This window comes from Gymnoscopelus microlampas (genome assembly GCF_963454915.1).
Source record: "Gymnoscopelus microlampas genome assembly, chromosome: 2".
Lineage (NCBI taxonomy): Eukaryota > Metazoa > Chordata > Actinopteri > Myctophiformes > Myctophidae > Gymnoscopelus > Gymnoscopelus microlampas.
This window is the reverse complement of record NC_139939.1, coordinates 46,009,765-46,030,384: the sequence shown is the minus strand read 5'-3', so window position 1 is coordinate 46,030,384 and position 20,620 is coordinate 46,009,765. Positions and strand designations below refer to the sequence as shown.

Here is a 20,620-nt window from a genome sequence, read left to right as displayed (position 1 = left end):
GCATACCAATTTTTTTGACTGACACCGGACAATGTACCATATTTGAATTATTTCTATGTTATGTTAATGTATGTGTCTGTGTGTTGCAGGGGCGTAGCGGCCTAGCGGGCGCCCAGTCAGGTCGTAGTTACCCGAGGAGGAGCTTTGTCCGACCCAGCTGGATGGATGAAGACACTGTGGACTCGGCTGACACCTCAGAGTCAATCTTCTTCAGCAAGGTCAGCACTCTTTGTCTGCCCTCCTATAAGGTTTCAACATTCTATTTCTGCTAGGAGAGGTGTGAAAACCCTTGTCAATATCCTATCAGCTGTTTACACCACTAGGAACTTGAAAGGGGTAGCCTCAAATGTTAGAGAATAAGGATAATGGATAAAACATTGTATGGACATTTTTGTAGAGCTAACTAACTGTTACTAACAATAATCTGTATGAGGGAATACCAAGGGTGAGCTAGAAAATAGCAGCCATGAGAATGAGACTAGTAGGACACTGCCAAAGACATCAAGAGCTGCCAGCCAGCAAATAGGTGCTGTGGGAACCAACACACGGGCACCGCACCGGTCACGAGGACGTCCCACACTAACATACTGTGACGTACTGGAATGGTCCGTGAGCAGCCTGTCAATCAACCCACTGTCACCCCGCACCTGCGGGGCGAGGCATACATACATACATACATACATACATACAGTTGGCATACGTAATGATGAGGCATAGGTAATGAGTAAATGTCACTGTCTGTATTCTGATTTATTTGAGTCTCTCCCTCTGCACTTCTTTTCATGTGACTTACAGTAATCACATTTACTCAGCCCCCATAATACCAGCGTTCTTCTGTTAAAGCTGATTAGAGCATTGTAACATGAGAGGGAAGAAAATGGCTTATTGGAAATGATGGGAGAAGAATACGAGGAAATGGAGCTGAGTTTAGCGAGTGAATGAGTCTGAAAAGGATGAGAAAAGATGGACTGAAGAGGAAGATGGGTAGTAAAGGGTACAACAGTAGGTGGTATTGTGGCTGAGTTTGGGGTGGGGAAATGGCTTTTATCCTTCGGAGGTGTTTGTGTTACGGACAACGTGATCCCCCCTTCTTTTTTTGTAGATGAAATGATCAAATGAAGTCTATTTTCTGTAATAACACTCTATTTCTTCTCCTCCACCTTCATCTCTATCCCTCCATCTTTCCCAGATGGATGTCCATGAGGAGTACTCCATGGCTGACGATGTGTTCGAGTCTCCCCCCATATCTGCTTCTTTTGCCCCCAGCGAGCATCCTGACCAGCCCTTGAGCTTGTGAGTGAAAAAACAATGGGTGAAGCTTAAGAAATGCCATACACTAGGGCTGCAACTTCGATTATTTACTTAAAATCGATTATTTTATTAAAACGTTAACAGTTGTACCCCCACTATGCACATGTACCATGGTGCTGTTGCAGGGTAAATGGTGACCTCTATAAATCAAAAGAAATCCACAGCATGCTACTCTATAACTCTTGTTAAAGCAAACAATTCGACCACACTTCTTCATCATGCACAGTCTTCACCAGGTGTGTTAATTACATTGACCCATGGTTACATTACACCTCTACCCACCTAATGTTAACAAAATGTAGGAAACATTGAGCGTATTTACTTCCTTGAAAACATTTTTCTACACAAAAAAAGAGAAATGTTTTGTCTTGATCGTTAATTGCTTTAAAATCACTATTTCAAATGGTTTCCGTCCGTGTGACAGGTCTCTGTAGCTCCAGATATGCATAAATAGTTCTTAAATTTGACCCTACATTCTGGACCTGTGTTTTTGTCACATCCGTGCCATTCACTTTCCTTCATGCCACCCTTCTTCCCCCCTGCAACCCGCTTCCCTCCACATCTCACCCACTCCCACCTCACAACCAACACGACCACCAGAAAGGACGTATCTCGAACTCCACGGACGCCAACGGCCGTAAGGACGCCAACGGCTGTGCTTGAGAAGGGCTACCCTCGGCGAGGCCGTCGCATTGCCTCCCAGGTGAAGCACTTTGCTTTTGACAAGCAGAAGCGTCAGTATGGGATGGGCGTGGTGGGCAAGTGGCTGAACCGCAACTATCGACGCAGTCTCAGCAGCAACGTCCAAAAACAGCTAGATGACTTCCACAGTCACAGGTTGGAAATGAGTCCATGCTTGCATGTGCATATATACTGTGTGTGTGTGTGTGTGTGTGTGTGTGTGTGTGTGTGTGTGTGTGTGTGTGTGTGTGTGTGTGTGTGTGTGTGTGTGTGTGTGTGTGTGTGTGTGTGTGTGTGTGTGTGTGTGTGTGTGTGTGTGTGTGTGTGTGTGGTAAGTATAAAGTATAGCTTTATACAGTTAGTGACATTTCTACAATAGTAATATACTGTATGTTAACATTAGCAAGTAAAACCTCTGTATTTTTTGTTTTTCCATGTTAAACAAAGTGCCACATAGTTCATTTTACATCTGCAGGCCAACTCCTTAATATAGCCATAATTGAAATGAGAGAGATGTAATTGTTAGTTGAAACCCACTATGCTTTAACCCACCAGGCCCTACTTTACCTATTGGATCACCTTTGTCCACGTTGTAATCACCCTGCTGGCTTGCTGTACATATGGCTTTGCCCCAGTTGGGTTTTCACAGCATTCTACTACTGAACTGGTGAGTCATGAATTAAACTCTCAAGGTTAATTTATACTGTCTTACGCAACCGTGTTTGCTGTGGGCAGGGGAATTAAACCGTAGTAGTCCAGTACTAGTCACCCACTACTGTTCCACAAATAAGATCTGAAGTGACTGTTTGTCATTTTATTCTTTATTTGCCATTATATACTCATGTATAACTGTTGAGAAACAGCTGGTTGCCTTTTTTCCACCATATAATGTACCCATTTTCTAAATATCCTCACTGCTTATATAGCAGGGCGGAATTTTGATACCATAGTGCACTTGGTGATACAAGCGCGAAATTTGGCACAGATGACCTTCATATGACCCTAATTGATAATCAACCTCTGGCCACGCGGAATTCCTAAGATTTCAAGATGGCCACCACCAGTTTTCAAAATGGCTGCAACTGGGCCAATGTGTTGGACTATATCGCTTTGCTGGGGCTTATTTTAATATAAGAGAATATTTTCTGGAGGTATTCCTACCAAGTAAGATAAAAAATAACATTAGGTTCCAATATGGCGGCATATTTCCCAATATGGCTGCCGATAAATTGCAGAAATGTGCATCTGCTTATGGTTTATCCACATGAGCTTGTAGTACATGTATTTGTATTAATTATCATACACAGAATCCATTTATGGAACATTTGAAAGTGATTTATTAGCTTGGTAAAGCTTAGTGCTTACTTTTTGTTTTGTTATTAAGTCATTATAAACACATTCTCATTTACAATGGTGGCTGGGCAAGTGACAGGCCAGTGTACTAGCAACTGCAACCACAGAGGGGTGTGCAGATAAGTCCAAACTTAAAGCATTTGCAGTGTCCAGAACATGCTTTTTTACATCCACATCGTGTCAGCTTCTGGCATAATTTGGCAAACAGGACTGCACAAGAGTGACTGGCCCCATATATGTCCTGCTTGGAATGCACTTCACTTGCATTCACTTCCTTGTAGGAACTACTTCTATGAAGTTCTATCGTACATGAGTACTATGAACTCCTCAATGACTTGCATATGTTTATCATTTATTGCAACAGGTGTTGAACCTAATTTGGAGAAGTTGTTTGCCATGCTGACCTTTTTCCCTTTCCATGGAAGGACGAAACTGTGTGGCATCCCCTGAATGCATGAAAGAAGCAAAGACCTGATGACTTTAATTCAATAGCTGATGCAATTTCATGAACGGGATCCATCTGAGATCTTTCCCTCCTTCCAAAGGCAATCCACAGCTAATTCAAGCCAAGTCTTTGAACAAGTGAAACTGTTATGTCAACAATGTCAGTATCTGAGGCAGAGCTGCAGAGGATAGCATCTGACACATCATGATTCGCAGTTCAGATACTGACGTTATTGTCATAGCAGTTGCACTTGTTCATATTAAGTAAGTCTGAGACTTATTGTCAGTATCAGCTGAGAACGCAGGGGTCTTATAGACCCCCTGGTATTGTTGAGGTGGAGCGCCACACTCACCGTACCTACTCATACACTGATCCTGATCGAACCCATGACCATGTGATCCGAAGGTGAAAGCTCTACCGACTGAGCTACCCACAAAGACACAAAGACTTGGCTTGAAAAAGCTGTCTAAGGACCTCAGATGGATCCCCCTTCATGAAAATGCATTAGCTATTGGATCAAAGTCATCAGGTCTTTGCTTCTTTCATGCGTTCAGCAGATGCCATAAGTTTTTGAATTTATTGGTGAACATATTGAAAAGTCTGTTGCCCTAGGTCATTAACACATTAGCTGCCAAAGACGTATATATACGTCTTTTAATTATCAGCTGTTGTCTGCCAAAGACGTATATATACGTCTTTGGAAAAAAGGGAAAAAAAATTTTTTTTTTTCAAAAAAAAAATTTTTTTTTTTTTTTTGCATTTTTTTATAATTTCAACCCTTGTCGAATTATGAACAGATTAGGAGCTAAAAATGTTCGAAGATTTGCTGCTCCATTCACTTCAATGTTAAAATTCAAACGGACAAACAATTCACTTTGTTTTTTGGTTTAAAACTACTGCTTTTGAGCTATATTGAAACATCAACCAAACATGTCAACGAGGTCAAAATGACCTCGTTGACATTTGTGAAACCACACCTGAATCTCATCTGTGATTAGAAACCATCTGGGGATCAATCATACTGGAGGAAAAAAATCTGTGGCTACGCGAACAGGTACCAAAAACATGGCAAAACCCTGGCAGGCAACAGCTAAAAATCTGAAAAAACTCTGGCAGGCAATGTGTTAAAAAGCTACCAAATCACTTTAAAATGTGCTATAAATTGATTCTGTGTACGGTAATTAATACAAATACATGTGCTACAAGCTCATGTGAATGTACATTTATGCAATTTATCGGCAGCCATATTGGAAAATATGCCGCCATATTGGAACCTAATATTATTTTTTTAAGCTTACTTGGTAGAAATACCTTCAGAACATATTCTCCTATATTAAAATAAGGGGGAAATCAAAGATTTACAGCCCCAGCAAAGTGATATAGTCCAAAATGTTGGCCCAGTTGTAGCCATTTTGAAAACTGGTGGTGGCCATCTTGAAATCTTAGGATTTTTGCGTGGCCAGAGGTTGATTATCAATTAGGGTCATATGAAGGTCATCTGTGCCAAATTTCACGCTTGTATCACCAAGTGCACTATCGTGTATTGAAAACGGCAAGATTCCGCCCTGCTAATAATGAAAACGTGATTGTTGAGCCAAAGTGGAATGTGCTTAATGCTACTGACTACTTGACATCTGTCAAGTGCATGCAGCAGTTCAATGTTGGGTTTTTCAAAAGAAATGTGGATAGATATTTTGCCAATCATACATATTTGGTTGTCTGTGTCTCTCTGTTGACCTCTGTAGGTACTGAAAAACAAAGGCATCTATGAAAGTGTAAAATATATCCAGCAGTCAAACTTCTGGGTTGGCCCTAGTTCTGTGAGTATCATTCACCTTGATTAGATACATTAAGCCATTCATCACTGTATAGAAAATACTCTTGTGTTAATTCATTGTAAATTATTTAGTCTTTACTAATATATCGACCTTCTTATCTGGGTCAGTAAAGTGATCCTTCTTAGAAGCTGTCAGTACACTGAGCATTGCTGGATTCTTTAATACAAACATAGATATTTGAACACTACTACTGCATGCCTCTCTCCTACAGCATAATACAACTGGTATCTAAAGGAGATGAATAGTATGATAGTGCTTGAAATGTGTGTGCTGCATTATTATGAGAGAAGCACTCTCATGGCCTTTTGCAGACTGACTTGATTAGCTAACTGACTTACTCAGGAATTCCAGACACTTTCTTGGCTCCTCACAGCTTCAGAGCTGACCATGTAATTTGCTAACTACATTTTTGTGAGGCTGGCTTCATTGTTTTTATTTGTAGGCCGTAGGCAGGCCATCATCCCGAAAGAAAGCTAAACTCAGTGTCTAGAATTTCTGGGTAAAGAAAGATTACCCTGCTCACATAGTAATAGTAATCACATGGTAATACTTTTCTGTATCTCTCATACAACAAATATGTATGGGTTTTGTAGTGTGGCTGTGTCTTTACCTTGAGGATGGCTTATACCCTCCCACCCCCTTTCAGGATGACTTGATCCACCTGGGGGCTAAGTTCTCTCCGTGCATCCGCCGAGACCAACAGGTTGTCGAGCTGATCTCCAGGGCCAAGGACCTGGAGAGAGAGTCGGGCTGCTGTGTTCAGAACGACAACTCTGGCTGTGTGCAGACCCTCAGGTCTGGCTGCTCGGTAGGTTGTTTTTTTTTTACATCCAGTGTTCTGAAAGCTGGTAGGCTTTTCAAACAGAAGATTTGTCCAGTGGTTTCAGTGAACATTCCTAAGTGGAAACCTCCCAGGTATAGTCCTGTTGATGTTCCCTAGAGCTAAACATTCAATATACAGCATTAAAAGGATAAGAGCATCAGCTAAATGACTGAATGAAATAGAATTTACTGTAGCACTGTTTTTCTGAACATAAATAATGGCTGACAAATTGCAACCGTGTGTTGAAAGTGGAAAACGTGGTGGAAGAACCCATTTAACCATGAATATCTGTCAAAATAGCACAGTGCTGCTCCAAGAACCATTTAGTCTTAAATGACCTCCAACATGAGTTCACATGTGATGTATACATTAGGATTATGGCTTTACACACACACCTATCCATTTTCATATCAGCACATTGTTGCCTGCACGTGAGCCTGTAATCCTATTCATAGCCAAACAATAATGCACTTACGCATTTACGCTTATACATTCGGCTCACCCTCAGCTTATATCCTTAACCCATTAAGACCTGAAGCCGATTCTACATGTCTCCTAAATCTCAACAGTATTCTGAAAAACAATAGATAAATCTGTTTAAGATTTGCACTATCAATGTTTGCCATGCGTTTTTCAAGATTATGCATTTTGTCGGAGACTATGGTAGTTCAATAAAAAAAATATTGTAAGAACGCGACTCCTCATATTGGCCACGCCCATTTCTGCCTGACAAGATTGTCCACCATTTTGCAGAATTATTACTCTGTAGTTTTCTGGCAACTGGAGATCACTTTTCTATGGGAGTGGGATGATAAAAGACTTTGAAAAGTGATGTTGTTTTATTTCCCTTGAATGTTTCATTGCAGAACTCTAAAGGCTGTTTTTGAAAGATGGGATTCTTCCAAATTATTGCTGGTATATTATCAGGGCCAGGCGTTTTGGATTTCTGAATCTTTGCCAGACATACACTTGTAGCTCTCTCAGGATGAAAGGAGTGGTGTCAATTGGCAGTTGCTCAGATCAATGCTGTTATAGAAGGGGCTTGCATAAAAGGTTGCTGAAGTGTACAAACCAGGATTTCAGGTGTTCATTGATATCAGCTCCTTTGATCTTGATAGTTGGCTTTCCTATTGGTGAGCTCTCTAAGAGCTTCTCATGCTTCAGAGTGTCTATTCTCTTTGTGTTTTTTTCCAGATCTTCATTTTGCAGTTTTATTTGTTCAAATGCTTTTTCAAATGTTTAGTTTGAAAGGTTTTATAATTGTTATTATTATTTTCGTCATTATATAAATATATATATATATATATATATATATATATATATATATATATATAGTATAATAATACTTGTCTAAAGACATGTATTGGATATTGCTATGGATATCTTATTTCCACTTGGACTGATGAAATGAAACGAAATAATTAGTTTGTTAAATGCTAAAATAACACCTTATGTGCAGGAGTCGCTGGCCACCTTTATGAAATGGAAGAATGAGACAGTGGACATTATCAGGTCCTCTGGCGCTGTCTGTCACCAGGACCCCAGGTACCGGCTCTAGTTCAATACTATACCATTACATTCTGTGATAGTCAATGAAAGGGGTCAGAAACACCAAAACATGTATTATAAGACACCAACATGTAGATTTTGTTTGAAATAGTAGACAATAATACCAGACGTTACAGCTGCCAATAAGTGCCTGTTAAATTGAGTGTGTCAGGCAATTTTTCCGGGATTGAAATCCGAAGTATGTTAACGTACATCATTGGATGTTCCACTGTGGCATACTTAAGTATTTTAACACTACTTACCACAGTAGTGCATTGATGTTTTAATGTTAATTACTGACTTATTCATAAAACTGCTTAACACATTGGGTGCCAAAACCGTATATATACGGTTTTGGCAATAGAGCGTGCCAAAATTCCTGAAAGGGGCGTCAACAAGTGTCTTTTGGTAGCGGCGGACATCTTTGAGGGGTAAAAACCAGGTTGACTTAACATTGCCCAATGCCACGCCCAATGCCAACGCCCCCCGTGGTGACGACGCGTTGGCACGCTCTATACAACCATGGAGTGCCAAAACCGTATATATACGTTTTTTGAAAAGAAAATGATTTTTTTTTTGATTTTTCATAGCAACAGGAGATATCATTTCTCGAAGATTTAGACTTGAATCCACTTCCTGGTTAACTTATGACTTCAAAAGCCTGTATCTCTGCTCCTGTGTACTTTTTTTTTTTTACAATGTTAATTTGACTATTTTCAACTGGCTGTAACTAGGGTTGTCCGATATTGGCTTTTTTACCGATAACCGATATACCGATATTGTCCAACTCTTAATTACCGATACCGATATCAACCGATACCGATATATGCGGGGATTATTGTGATTAGGGTAAGCTCAAATTTCATATCACACACACCATATACAGTAAAAACTCCTGTAACTTACTTATAAAGCAAAAAAAAAAAAAAAAAAAAAAAATTTTTTTTTTTTTTTTTCAAAAACCGATACCGATATTTTCCCGATATCAATTTTTATGCTAATATCGGCCGATAATATCGGGAGGCCGATAAAATCGGACATCCCTAGCTGTAACTATGGAACAGATTACCGAATGTTTTTAATTTTTCCCCCCCGATTGTACGAGACCTCTATCTGTGTAATGAGGGGATCACCGTGAGGACGGTGATCACTGAAAATATTGTGTGACTACTTGAAAAAGGTTCAAAAATGGTAAAAAATCCAGGCACTCAACGTACATTTTTTTTATAAACCTCTGGCACCTCAAGTGTTAACTTTGCCATGCATTATACAAACATCGATTTATGATGTCTCTCAATTTTTCTCATTTCCTCACGGCCCTTGCTGAGACCAGAGTGTGTGAAGAGCCCGCCTCGGCACCGCCTCACACTTGGCCTGATGACATCACCAAGTGGCCGGTGAGAGACCACTGCGCTTTACATTATTGATGTCAGCTGTGCTATGGTTCATTAAAAAAAGCCCCCTTTTCCTTACCAGTTATGACATTAAGTGAACTCCCTTATGCACATATAATTTATATGACACTTTCCTTTTAGAGCACTGCAGAGAGCCGTCTGTGTCGAGCTGACGCTCGTTGATGCTCCTTAATGTTATGTGCATCAAGGCATTTATGCTTCTGCACTGTCAAATAGGTCAACATCTAATCTAAGATTGCATCAACGCCATATATTTTTTACAAGCGACCCTCTCTGGGCTGGCTGTATATTTTGTTCAAGCTGTTGTTAATGGCTAGGCTACACTTGGTAAAAGAAAACCTAACAACATTACTGTACTATATTAGATGTATTAGATATTTATTAGAGAGGGGGGGTACCAGGGGTTCCCCAGCAAAATTAATAAATTTAGCGTCACAATCTTATAACCACTTTAACCATATTTTATACTTTAGCTATTCAAAAATAGCCAAAGTGTACAAGCTCACAGCGCGTCACTTCATGCTACAGTATGAGCTTGTAGATCTGCTATTTTTGAAAAATCTTGAAAATGTATGCAAAGCTTTGAATATTTTTTTTTCAAAAACAAAACATTTTGAGATGGGGTCCGCGGCCAAATACATATCAATTTGGGGGTCCTTCAAGATTTTGAACATTGAAAGCTATCGAAACATTGGATAGTGCAGGACACTGATGAAGTCGAGCTGCATTCCATCATGGACGGTTTCCCTCTATCCCTCTCCAGTTGTGTACGTACCCCGAGAAGGCCAACCACACTGGCTACAGCCACATGGACTGTAACATCATGGGCAGACCCTGCTGCATAGGAACCAAGGGCAGGTGAGAGACAGGCCGGGGACAGAGAACAGCTGTCACTGTACATGGTTTTGAATCACCTCCAGTATGTCTTACTGAACTTCTCAAATGTGCGTTCACCTTCCTGCAGGTGTGAGATCACTACCAGAGAATACTGCTCCTTTATGCATGGTTACTTCCATGAGGAGGCCACACTCTGCTCACAGGTAGGTTTGTGCGTGTGCGTGTGCGTGTCACTGTTAAAACAGGTGATTTGGGACAGCATGCCGAATTTGGGAAATTATGATGATGATTTCTTTAAAGGTTAGTGTTGGGTATATACCTGTGAAGTTAAAAGGATTTTGGATAGATTGGTTAGGGCAGGGGTCTTCAACAAGGGGTCCGGGACCCCTAGGGGGTCCTCAGAGTTACTACAGGGGGTCCACCAAATCTTTGTGTGATATGATTTTTTTTTTACCTTAACCACTTGAACCCTAACATCCCTTTTCTGAGGAGAACTTTAGCCAAAAATAGCAGATCTACAAGTTGTGAGCTTGTAGATCGGCTATTTTTGGTAAAGAGGCATAGGTGTAGAGGGAAAAAAAGAGCAGACCACGTAAACAATTTAAAAAAAATCTGAAACACAATTTTATACGATATAGAGGGGGTCCCTGCTTCATCTCTCTCTCAGCTAGGGGGTCCTTGGCCTGAAAAGGTTGAAGACCCCTGGGTTAGGGTAAGCAAGGGGATATGGAAATAATGTATATCAGTCGATGCAATGTCCCCAAAAGTTGCAAAACCGGCATTTGTTTGCACGCATGCGTGTTTGTGTGTGTTCATACTATGCGTGTCTCATATGGTCTACGTGTGTCTGAGAGTGTGTGGGGTTTTGATCCAATCAATTGTCCTTGCCCAGGTGCACTGTCTGGATGATGTATGTGGCTTGTTACCATTCCTCAACCCTGACGTCCCTGACCAGTTCTATCGCCTATGGCTCTCACTCTTCCTCCATGCTGGGTAAGGAAGGACCCAACAACATGCAGTACTGGGACAAAATGGACACTTTCCATCATTTGAGTCTGCATACATGAAATGTTTTCTTATTTCTGTCTGTGCATGAACATACAGTATTTCATTTCTTGTGGAGGTACTGTAGTATTAGTGCACTGCACACAGCGTGTATCTGTGTACTGTATGTGTGTGTACCTGTCTTCAGGACAGCTAATTGTGGACCACTTATCCATGATTTGATGTCGTTGCAGTTTTGTAATGTCCCAAAAGTTTGCCCAGTCAACTTGTGTGTGTGTGTGTGTGTGTGTGTGTGTAGGCTGTTTCACTGCCTGGTGTCAGTGGTGTTCCAGATGACAATACTGAGGGACCTTGAAAAGCTGGCTGGGTGGGCCCGTATCTCCATCATATACATCCTTAGTGGCATAACTGGGAACCTGGCCTCAGCACTGTTCCTGCCCTATAGAGCTGAGGTACGTGATATGCTTGAACACGCAGTACACGCACGCGCACGCACGCGCGCGCCCACACACACCACACACACACACACACACACACACACACACACACACACACACACACACACACACACACACACACACACACACACACACACACACACACACAGGATTTTACTATTATTATATTATAATTAAGCACTAAACACTTAACTTATTTGTACTGCTTCCATGTGAGCATAAAGTGCGATTCATAAACATCACTGTCATTCTGTATGCACCCCCCTCACAGCCTTTTCTGAAATAGCAGAATTTCCCAGTGTTTTCCAACACACATAACCACACACACACACACACACTGTACACATGCACACGCTCTTCAGGCCATCCAGCTGTCCTGCAGTGCTGACTGAGCTTGTTAGGAGTGAGAGGTAGGAGATATAGTGCCGTGTTCACCTCAGTCAAAAGCATATATTCCTTGATCCTTCTCCTAAACATTATCTGTATGCAGTGTGCAGTATAGAACAAGGACTGTTCCAGGTTCGGCCCACCCAATTTGGGTTGTAGTTGTGGTACCTACTCAGTTGTCATCAACTAAATTGAGCCACCAAAATATTTTGCTCTATGTAAATTCTATGGGAATAAGCACCAAGAATGTAAAGGAAAACCTTTCTTTTTTCAATTCTGAGGAAGCCACATCCCAGTCTGTTTACAGTCAGCAGATTAGTTTGGCTCTGCTCCAGACAGCTTAAATCACTTACTGGATGGAGTTAGCTGATGCTGAGGATTATAGGACCTGGCTGGCCCTTACTAGATTGAAAAGCCCCCTAAACACACAAACACACAGACAGACACACACACTCTCACTTCCTTTTTTTTTCTTTTCTTTTCTTTGTTTTTGGGGCGGTGTAGCCGCCCCCTACAGTATAAGTGAGTTTTGGACACCGACCAAAACATTTGTGTACCCCCTAACCCTTCCATTGTTAATGCAAATCGATACTTTTTTCATATCAGCCAATCACATTACAGCTAGTGTCATCACCACTAACTGTAATGTGATTGGCTGACTTTGCAAATTCAGGACTGTGATTGGCTAGCGAAACACATGACACATGTGCAGCCCTATGAATAGCAGTATGGACTTTAAAAAAAGTCATTTATCCTTTTTTTAAAGTGAGTCATGTTGTGATGACCACACACCGCCCACTTCACACTGGGTGTGATTTTTTAGCGGCGCTAGCCGCTCTATTGCGTCAACGTTCTGATTGGTCAGACACGTCAACAAAGTGATTGGTCAAGCTTCACGTGACACGTGGCTATAAACACATTATAAACACTTATTGATGACAAAATGTATCAAAGGCGCCGCTACCTTCACACAGGTGTGATTTTTACTTTTGCAGGAAGAATAATTATTATTAGTTACTTACTACTTAATTAATTAAATAATCTGCAAATAATAAACTGTGTATTGAAAATGAAATCCAGCATGATGACATAGCAATAATCTAGATTAGAGAGAGGTTTTGTTTACAAGAGAAAATATAGCGAATGGACATAAGATTATGTTGAGAAAACCTACTGGAAAGACCTATCATTCACCTTTAAACGATTAAAGATCTTTCTCTCACAGACACACACATACGTGCGCACACCCCCACGCATACACATACATCTTGTGTGTGTGTGTGTGTGTGTGTGCACGCCAATTTGGCTATAAATGAATATGTATGCAACAGAAAGTGATGTCACAGGATGACGCATATACATATATCGTGTGAGATTGCGCTTTTTGTGTGTGCGCTTATGCATGGATGGCCGCCTATTCGGCTATAAATAAATATGTATGCAACAGAAAGTGATGTCGCAGGATGTTTACGCATGTTCTGAGGTAGTGCTACACTCTGCTGCCCCATCCCCACCACAAGCTGAACTTAATGTATTAACTCATTCACTGCCAGAGTTAAAACATCGTCTACCGTCCCCTTGCCAGCCAAAACGGCGATTTTACTGTACCTTTGAAAAATCATGGAATATTCTCTGTGACCTCCTTCCTCACGGACATGGGCTTGTTACACGCACAGGGTTCTGGTAAAAAATTGGCCTCATTCCAGAGCTATGGCTGTTTGAATGTGGCTTGTTTTTTGAAAAACAAGCAGAAAACAACAGAAATCCGAGAAAATTTGACTTTTATAAATCCTTTAACATGGAAGATGCCTAGATTTATTTTGTTGTGATCACGTGATTTCAGAGTGTACTCTTCTTCAGTGGTGCTTGGATCATTCACAGGCTGTTTCTGTGACCAGAGATTTTCCAAACATATGTATATTTCATTGAAAACATATTCCTTGTACACAAGGCAGACTTTGTGAATGAAGAAAGAGTTTCGTTTTTGATAATCAGAACTATTAAGTTAACCCCTCTTCCAGGTCTGTTCACAAATTAGGCTATCCATTTGCCTGTATTTACTTCTATCTCCACCATAAGTTGTCCTCAAGAACTCCTAACACTATATTGTTCTGTGACACATGGTGACTCTACTCTTATCTGTCACTAAGGTGTCACTACCTGTGCCAGGCATGACGTCTCCTGACACGAGAGCCAAAGATCCTACCCATCTGCACGCCTTATCACTGACACGTTCACACAGTTACACATGCCGAGATTAACCAGAGGAAATGCATGCAAGGCACAACTCTGGCCCGTGAAGCTACTTAAAGAGGCCTTTTGAGTTCATTATCCATTAGTGCTGAGATTAGAAAACCCCTATGGTTTGGTAAAGAGCAACAACAAAAGTCAACCGTGTTTGAAATTATTTCAGTGAATCCTTAAAGTAGTAGATTTTAAAAGGTTGTGGAAATGAAGAAGTTCATTTAATTTCTCTTCCCAGTGATCTCATGAGAGAAGTTCAGAGCTTGCACTTCAAATACCTTTTGTGCTGAGGTAGTCACTTTCATCGAGTCATCTAAAAAGATCCCTGCTCTCTTGAGATTAATTATTTCAGTGTGACTGTACTGTTTGTACAATGGGCATTTATGCAGCACAACTTAATGCTTCTCCTTTATTAAGCTTTCCATTCTTTATACATTTGTCTGGGAATTAACAATTATAAATGAAGGCGTGTCACCCAATTTTGTCTTCCTGGGAACAACTTAGGTGTGATTGTGTGCATGTGAGTAGACAGCCGATGCCAGATACTGGTGTAAGTTGAAGCACCTGGTTTTATGTGACTGGTTCCCACAAGATTATACCCACCCATTGAAGAGTGGTTGGGTATATCCTGTAGATGACGAGGAATTGCATCAGGAAATTGATTCTTATTGATTAAAGGTCCATACGCTCTTTTTGATTTAAAGCCTGGGTTCATCATTTATTGTTAGGGGTTTATCAGGTGATATTCCTGGTGATAATAGAAAGAGCTTCTTTGAGAGAAATCAAGCACCATGCACTGTTAAATACCCTCTGTTTAGCATCCGGCCAGATTAGCCATCTGCCTCGTGCCTCGTCTCTCTGACGTCATGCTAATCTGGACACTTAATGTGACCCAAGGTTGGTGGTGGTGCTTCAGAACTACGGAGAACTTGAGCAAAGAGCAAATTAATACTTTATTCAAGGATTTTCATGTAATTGTTGTGACCTTTTGACATAAACTGCCCAAGGCCACAAATGTAAGGTCATTGCACAATTAAAATGGCCATGCCATTGTGAGCATTATCAGACACCACAGCACATGGAGCAGTATCTTTAGGTGCACTGTACTGCCTTTAAGTTCCAACTTTATATACTTACCACAGGGCCATCAAGTTCCCCAAACTGTTGTTGTGATGTGATGAGAAGAACTAGATGTATGAAACTTCACATTTGCAGTTTACCTGGCTTAGGATCACAAGTTGTTAGGTCAATTCCCCTTCAACGGTGAGTTATGCTACACAGTTTGGTTCTAACCGCCACAGTTTGCCTGTGGAAGGTGTAGATAACCACATACCACCTCTGATATGCATGGAGTTACCAGCTGCTTCTTTTCACCTGACAATGAGGAGTAATACATGTGGATGAACATGCTAATACAACCAGTTCCATTTCCCTCTTGAACAAGCGGCCTATCAATCAATCGACAAAGAACACAATCCTCTGCCAGCTTCCCACCCACGAACACGGCCAGTTGTATTTGTTGGCATGCCCAGGCAAGCTGGAAGCACCATGGAGGAAGTACTCGGACCACAGCGAGTAGTTTACCCCTGCGCCACCCGGACGCCCCAGATACACATTTTATTTTCCGCTAACAACAAGAGTCAGATTAAAAAATATTTCTCAAAAGATAAATTCCATTTTAGTTTAGTTTTGAATCCTTTATTTGTCAGTACTATTACTACTGCTGTGACATTGAGCCAACAACTGACAATTAATGCAAACCTCCGTCAAACTAAACAGGATGTATGCCTTTAACCCCATAAACCCTAGCCTGGTAAATCATCCCCCTTCCGTAAATCTCATTTTGAGATTTCCGGAAGGGGGATGGTTTACCAGGCTACATAAACCCTGCATTCCTAATACTTATCATGCACAATTCCGTCCCCTGTGCTTAATCATACGTGTGAATCCTCTGTCCATGCATTGATTAGTCAACCAAGGTAGTTTCTGGTTGTGCTTTTCTCTCCCTTCCATAAAATTATATTCTATAAATAAATATTTCAGCCACACCGTAAACCCAATGTTAATCCGATTTAGTGGGTATAGGGCCACTGCCCTTAGCTCTTCACTCAAATCAAATGTTAGACTCTTTCCAGTTGTTTTGGCTTCAAATGATTGTGTAGTTAAGCCTGATGTATACCTAATTTTTGCATTACGTCGGAAATAGCCGAACTACAAGCTCACAGCGTGTCTGATGTGTTGTAGATCTGCTATTTTAGATGTGCAACTCCAGCATGCTGCTAAGTATGTTGTTCTAAGTAAGCCGTTGTTAACCCTCTTTCCTCCCACATCTTCTCTTCTCCCTCCAGGTGGGTCCAGCAGGGTCCCAGTTCGGCCTCCTCGCATGCCTGTTTGTAGAGCTCTTCCAAGGTTGGCAGATATTGGCGAAGCCATGGAAGGCTTTTCTGAAGCTCCTAGGCATTGTCCTTTTCCTCTTCCTGTGTGGCCTGCTGCCTTGGATTGACAATATCGCCCACATCTTTGGCTTCCTCAGTGGCCTTCTGCTCTCCTTCTCCTTCCTGCCCTACATCACCTTTGGTACTTTTGACAAGTACCGGAAACGCATCCTCATTGCCATATCCCTGGTTGTCTATGTTGGGCTGTTCGCCTCACTCATAGTTTGGTTTTACATCCACCCAATCAACTGGCACTGGCTGGAGCACCTCACCTGTCTACCAATAACCAGCAAGTTCTGTGAAAAGTATGATATAGACCACAATATTGACCATGTGGATAATTAGTGGTTACCAACAAACCTCACCTGGCCCTAGCTTATGTGGTAACGATCCTCTATAGCTCTCAGTTGGTACGCCAGTCCTGTCTCAATGGGGCCTTAAGAAAGTGGACATGTGGCAAAAAATGTGTCCGAGTTCTTTTTTCTCATTATTTAAACATCAAAGGAACTGGAGAGAATCCATGTGAATATGAATTGCGCTGTTCCAGTGTCGGGCCACTGATACTTTAACTCTGTAAAACTTGACCCAACCGTTTTAATCCTCAGTCTAGGCTGGCACTAACTAGCGCACTATTTTGCTGATGGGTTAGGAAGAGGTGCTCTGGAAAGAAGAATGTGTCTGCAAGGGCGCAAAGGAAAATATATTCAGTGAGTACATCTTGACTGTTGTCAACTCCATAGAAGGTCATAATACTATCAAATGCAAGCATCATGGACATGGCTCTGGTGGGTTGGCTCATGAGGAGGATATACCCACTTAAAAATGTGATGAGAGACAGGTCTGACTTGGTTCTTTTTTATTTGTTTTGGCAACACTGGATGTATTTAACGCTATACAAAAAAAACAAAAAAATGTAATTATGTTCTGCAACATTTCAATATTTTAATGGTGCATTCAGTGCATATTTACGTTTGTTTTTATAATCACTTTTTGTACTTTTGTTGCATGTCTATATTTTTCAGATGGGAGGAAAATGCTGAAAGTATGATATGTGTTCAAGTATTAGCTGTGCAACAGGGATGAGGAGATGGCAATAGAGTGAAATATCAACACAAACATTGGTGATTAGTTTCCAGCACCACTAGTTGCCTTACAATAACTACCGGTATACCTATATAGTACATGTAAATAATACTCACGATCAGCTCATAGAAGAGATGGAACATACAGTACAGATATTGATTACTTCTTTGTCCAGCTGCATCACAGCTTGCTTATGTGCATGTTGTTCAATAATAGAAGCAAGGTTTTAACACATTAACTGCCGGGGATTAATTAATTAATTAATCAGCCACTGCACAGCAGTTTACATTTTTACTAATCTTTCGAGACCCACAGCATTTGTTTTCTAATAACGATGTAAACATCAGATGTCTGGGGGGAAAGACGAGGGTCTCTTCTTTCTACCGTTTTTTTAAAACTGCAATCTTCCGTTCTTTAGTTATCGGCAGTTGAATATAGCTTAATCTGGGAAAAGAAATCAGAGATAAATGTATCTTTATAAATCTGATAACGTTAGACCGGACAGGCTGAATATTTTTTAGATCACGTGATTTCCGGGGGTGTATTCTTCCTCGGGAGTCCTAAGATCATCGTAATCTAAGATCTATCATAATCACTGACATCACCAAATGACGTCTATAGACGTCAATGGTAGTGAAGCGTAGGATTTGAAATGAAGTCTATAGACGTCAATGTGTTAACTGCACTGCCTCAAAAAGACTCCGTCAATCACCACTCCGTTTGTATTAATTTGTTCACAGTTGTGCCTAAACCACTTTGTAGAATTGAAATTACATAATTATTACAGTATATCTAAAGGAGCATTTTATTTTGGTCACTTTAAGTATTTGATCATTTTGTACTGTATGTTGGGACTTGGTAGTGAATCGTGTATGTATAACTGTGCCTTGTTGAACGATTGTGGATTCACTAACCTCCACCAACACGTTGCCTGAGCCTTAAATCGAAGTATACATATAAGACTGTCCTTTTTCCCATTTACACTTGCTATCTTTGCCAAAATGGGTGCACTAGAGCATATTAACTATTTAAACCCCAGCATCCATATTGTGGGGAAAGCTTTCGCTGAAAATATCAGATCGACAAGCATCACGTAACGTGTCGCGTTGTGAGCTTGTCGATCGGCTATTTTGTTTTTCAGCGAAAGCTTTCCCCACAATAACAGAAAACTGAAAATACACGAGTATAGAGCCCTGAGGGACCCCCCTCAACCATATGGGGTTTGAGTGGTTAACAACTTCCAACCTTGCGTCCCTATTGCAAGCATGTCATAGGTGATGATCTCCTATAATTTACACAATTTTCAATAGATCTAGTAGAAGCTCAAGCTTGTAGATCACACAATTCATTCTGTAGCCAAATTCCAATTCTACTCTGTGCGTTCACCATTATATCCTGCCCACTCTCTCTCCTTATTGCCTAGATGTTGAAAGTTCAGCGGCAGAAAAGGTCAAAGTTGAATTTGGCTGAACTTTGAGTGAATCGGCAGACGGTGGAAACGTAGCGGAAACCCGCTGCTCATGCAGCAAGACCGCTGTACTCTTTATGGTTGTCAATGGCACTTCAGCAGCCTATCCGCGTCCTGTGTAAGTGTTAAAGGAGAATTGATGCCATCCCACTCATCCCTGAGAAATGTTCAAGATTGATGTGCCTTGACTGACTTGAGGAAAAACCATTGACATAAGATTTCATACTACCATAACTTGGTTACAGTCCACTTCAACCAAATTAAGATGGAGGTTCGTGAAAATCTTATCTTGGAAACACAAGACTACCATACCTTGTGAACTGTTTGGTGGGTTTGCCTTTAATTTTTCTACATGTTACTGAGTCGAGACATGGGTCATTTGGTCCCAGGATGAACGATTATAATTTATGTCACAGATATTTTGTGTTTTTGTATGGTACAGCCTAATTTCTGCTTTGGTGACAAAGTATTGCTTGACAAAATCAGTAAATCAGTTTTTTTCCCCACTACACTCACCAAAGCATAGGTTAGATTACAGCCCAGGGTTGTACTGATGCAATACTCACTCTTAACCACAGAGAAAACATGTTTTCAAGGGTCATTGGCCCCCTCCAAGACGAGACATTTTGTGTTTTGGAGGGAGCAACTTCCTCACCAGTGAACTGGTGTAAAAAAGAGAATCCAATTGGTGAGACATAAACTAGCTTTTAAAAATGCTGTGTATTTTCATGCTGTCAATTTAAAATTTTCATCGCATAATCTGTCCAGGTTTTTAGAAATCCGTCCGTTAATGTGGAGCAAATGTTAACACTGACCTCTTTAGGAATGTACAGTACAGTGCCTTTTGCAATTTGTGCATTTGAATGACTGTCTAAGATTTGAACCACAATACTATGCCTGTGAGTGTAATACTTATATGTTTGCATTAGGACCAAATACAAATTTATTTTCTATTTATTGGAATAAAACAAAAAAGGGAATGTTCAATTAATTTCAGGCCATGGGCAGGGCACTGGTCTGTTGCTTTGGTTTTATACAATCTGCCTGAAATGTTTTTGTTGAAGCATTATCTGCTTGAAATGTTTATTTGTTAAAACAATCAAATTAAAAATGCCAGTCTAATAACATGTGGGTCTGTGTGCACATGCACATGTTAAGAAGTAAGTTTCACGCAGGTCATCTTTCTTGCCAAATGACATGAGGAATAGTAGTTGTTACATAGCTAACAATTAGATAGACAGCATAAATAAGCCAATCCAACATCTCAGCTCTGTACATATCGAAACCAT

The 20,620-nt window shown here is 40.8% G+C and overlaps 1 protein-coding gene across 1 annotated transcript in view; it reads left to right on the top strand.

The window, feature by feature from the left end:
* Positions 1–20,620, top strand: part of LOC311037739 (inactive rhomboid protein 2-like) — a 42,523-nt gene extending 21,903 nt beyond the window's left edge. Inside the window, exons 7-19 of the mRNA XM_084047012.1 lie at positions 90–218; positions 1,190–1,293; positions 1,912–2,148; positions 2,548–2,659; positions 5,536–5,610; positions 6,275–6,436; positions 7,911–7,996; positions 9,333–9,396; positions 10,178–10,272; positions 10,379–10,454; positions 11,144–11,244; positions 11,555–11,708; positions 16,694–20,620. Coding sequence (XP_083903138.1) covers positions 90–218; positions 1,190–1,293; positions 1,912–2,148; positions 2,548–2,659; positions 5,536–5,610; positions 6,275–6,436; positions 7,911–7,996; positions 9,333–9,396; positions 10,178–10,272; positions 10,379–10,454; positions 11,144–11,244; positions 11,555–11,708; positions 16,694–17,125 — 1,827 coding nt within the window. The 3' untranslated portion in view covers positions 17,126–20,620. The remainder of the gene's footprint in view (positions 1–89; positions 219–1,189; positions 1,294–1,911; positions 2,149–2,547; positions 2,660–5,535; positions 5,611–6,274; positions 6,437–7,910; positions 7,997–9,332; positions 9,397–10,177; positions 10,273–10,378; positions 10,455–11,143; positions 11,245–11,554; positions 11,709–16,693) is intronic.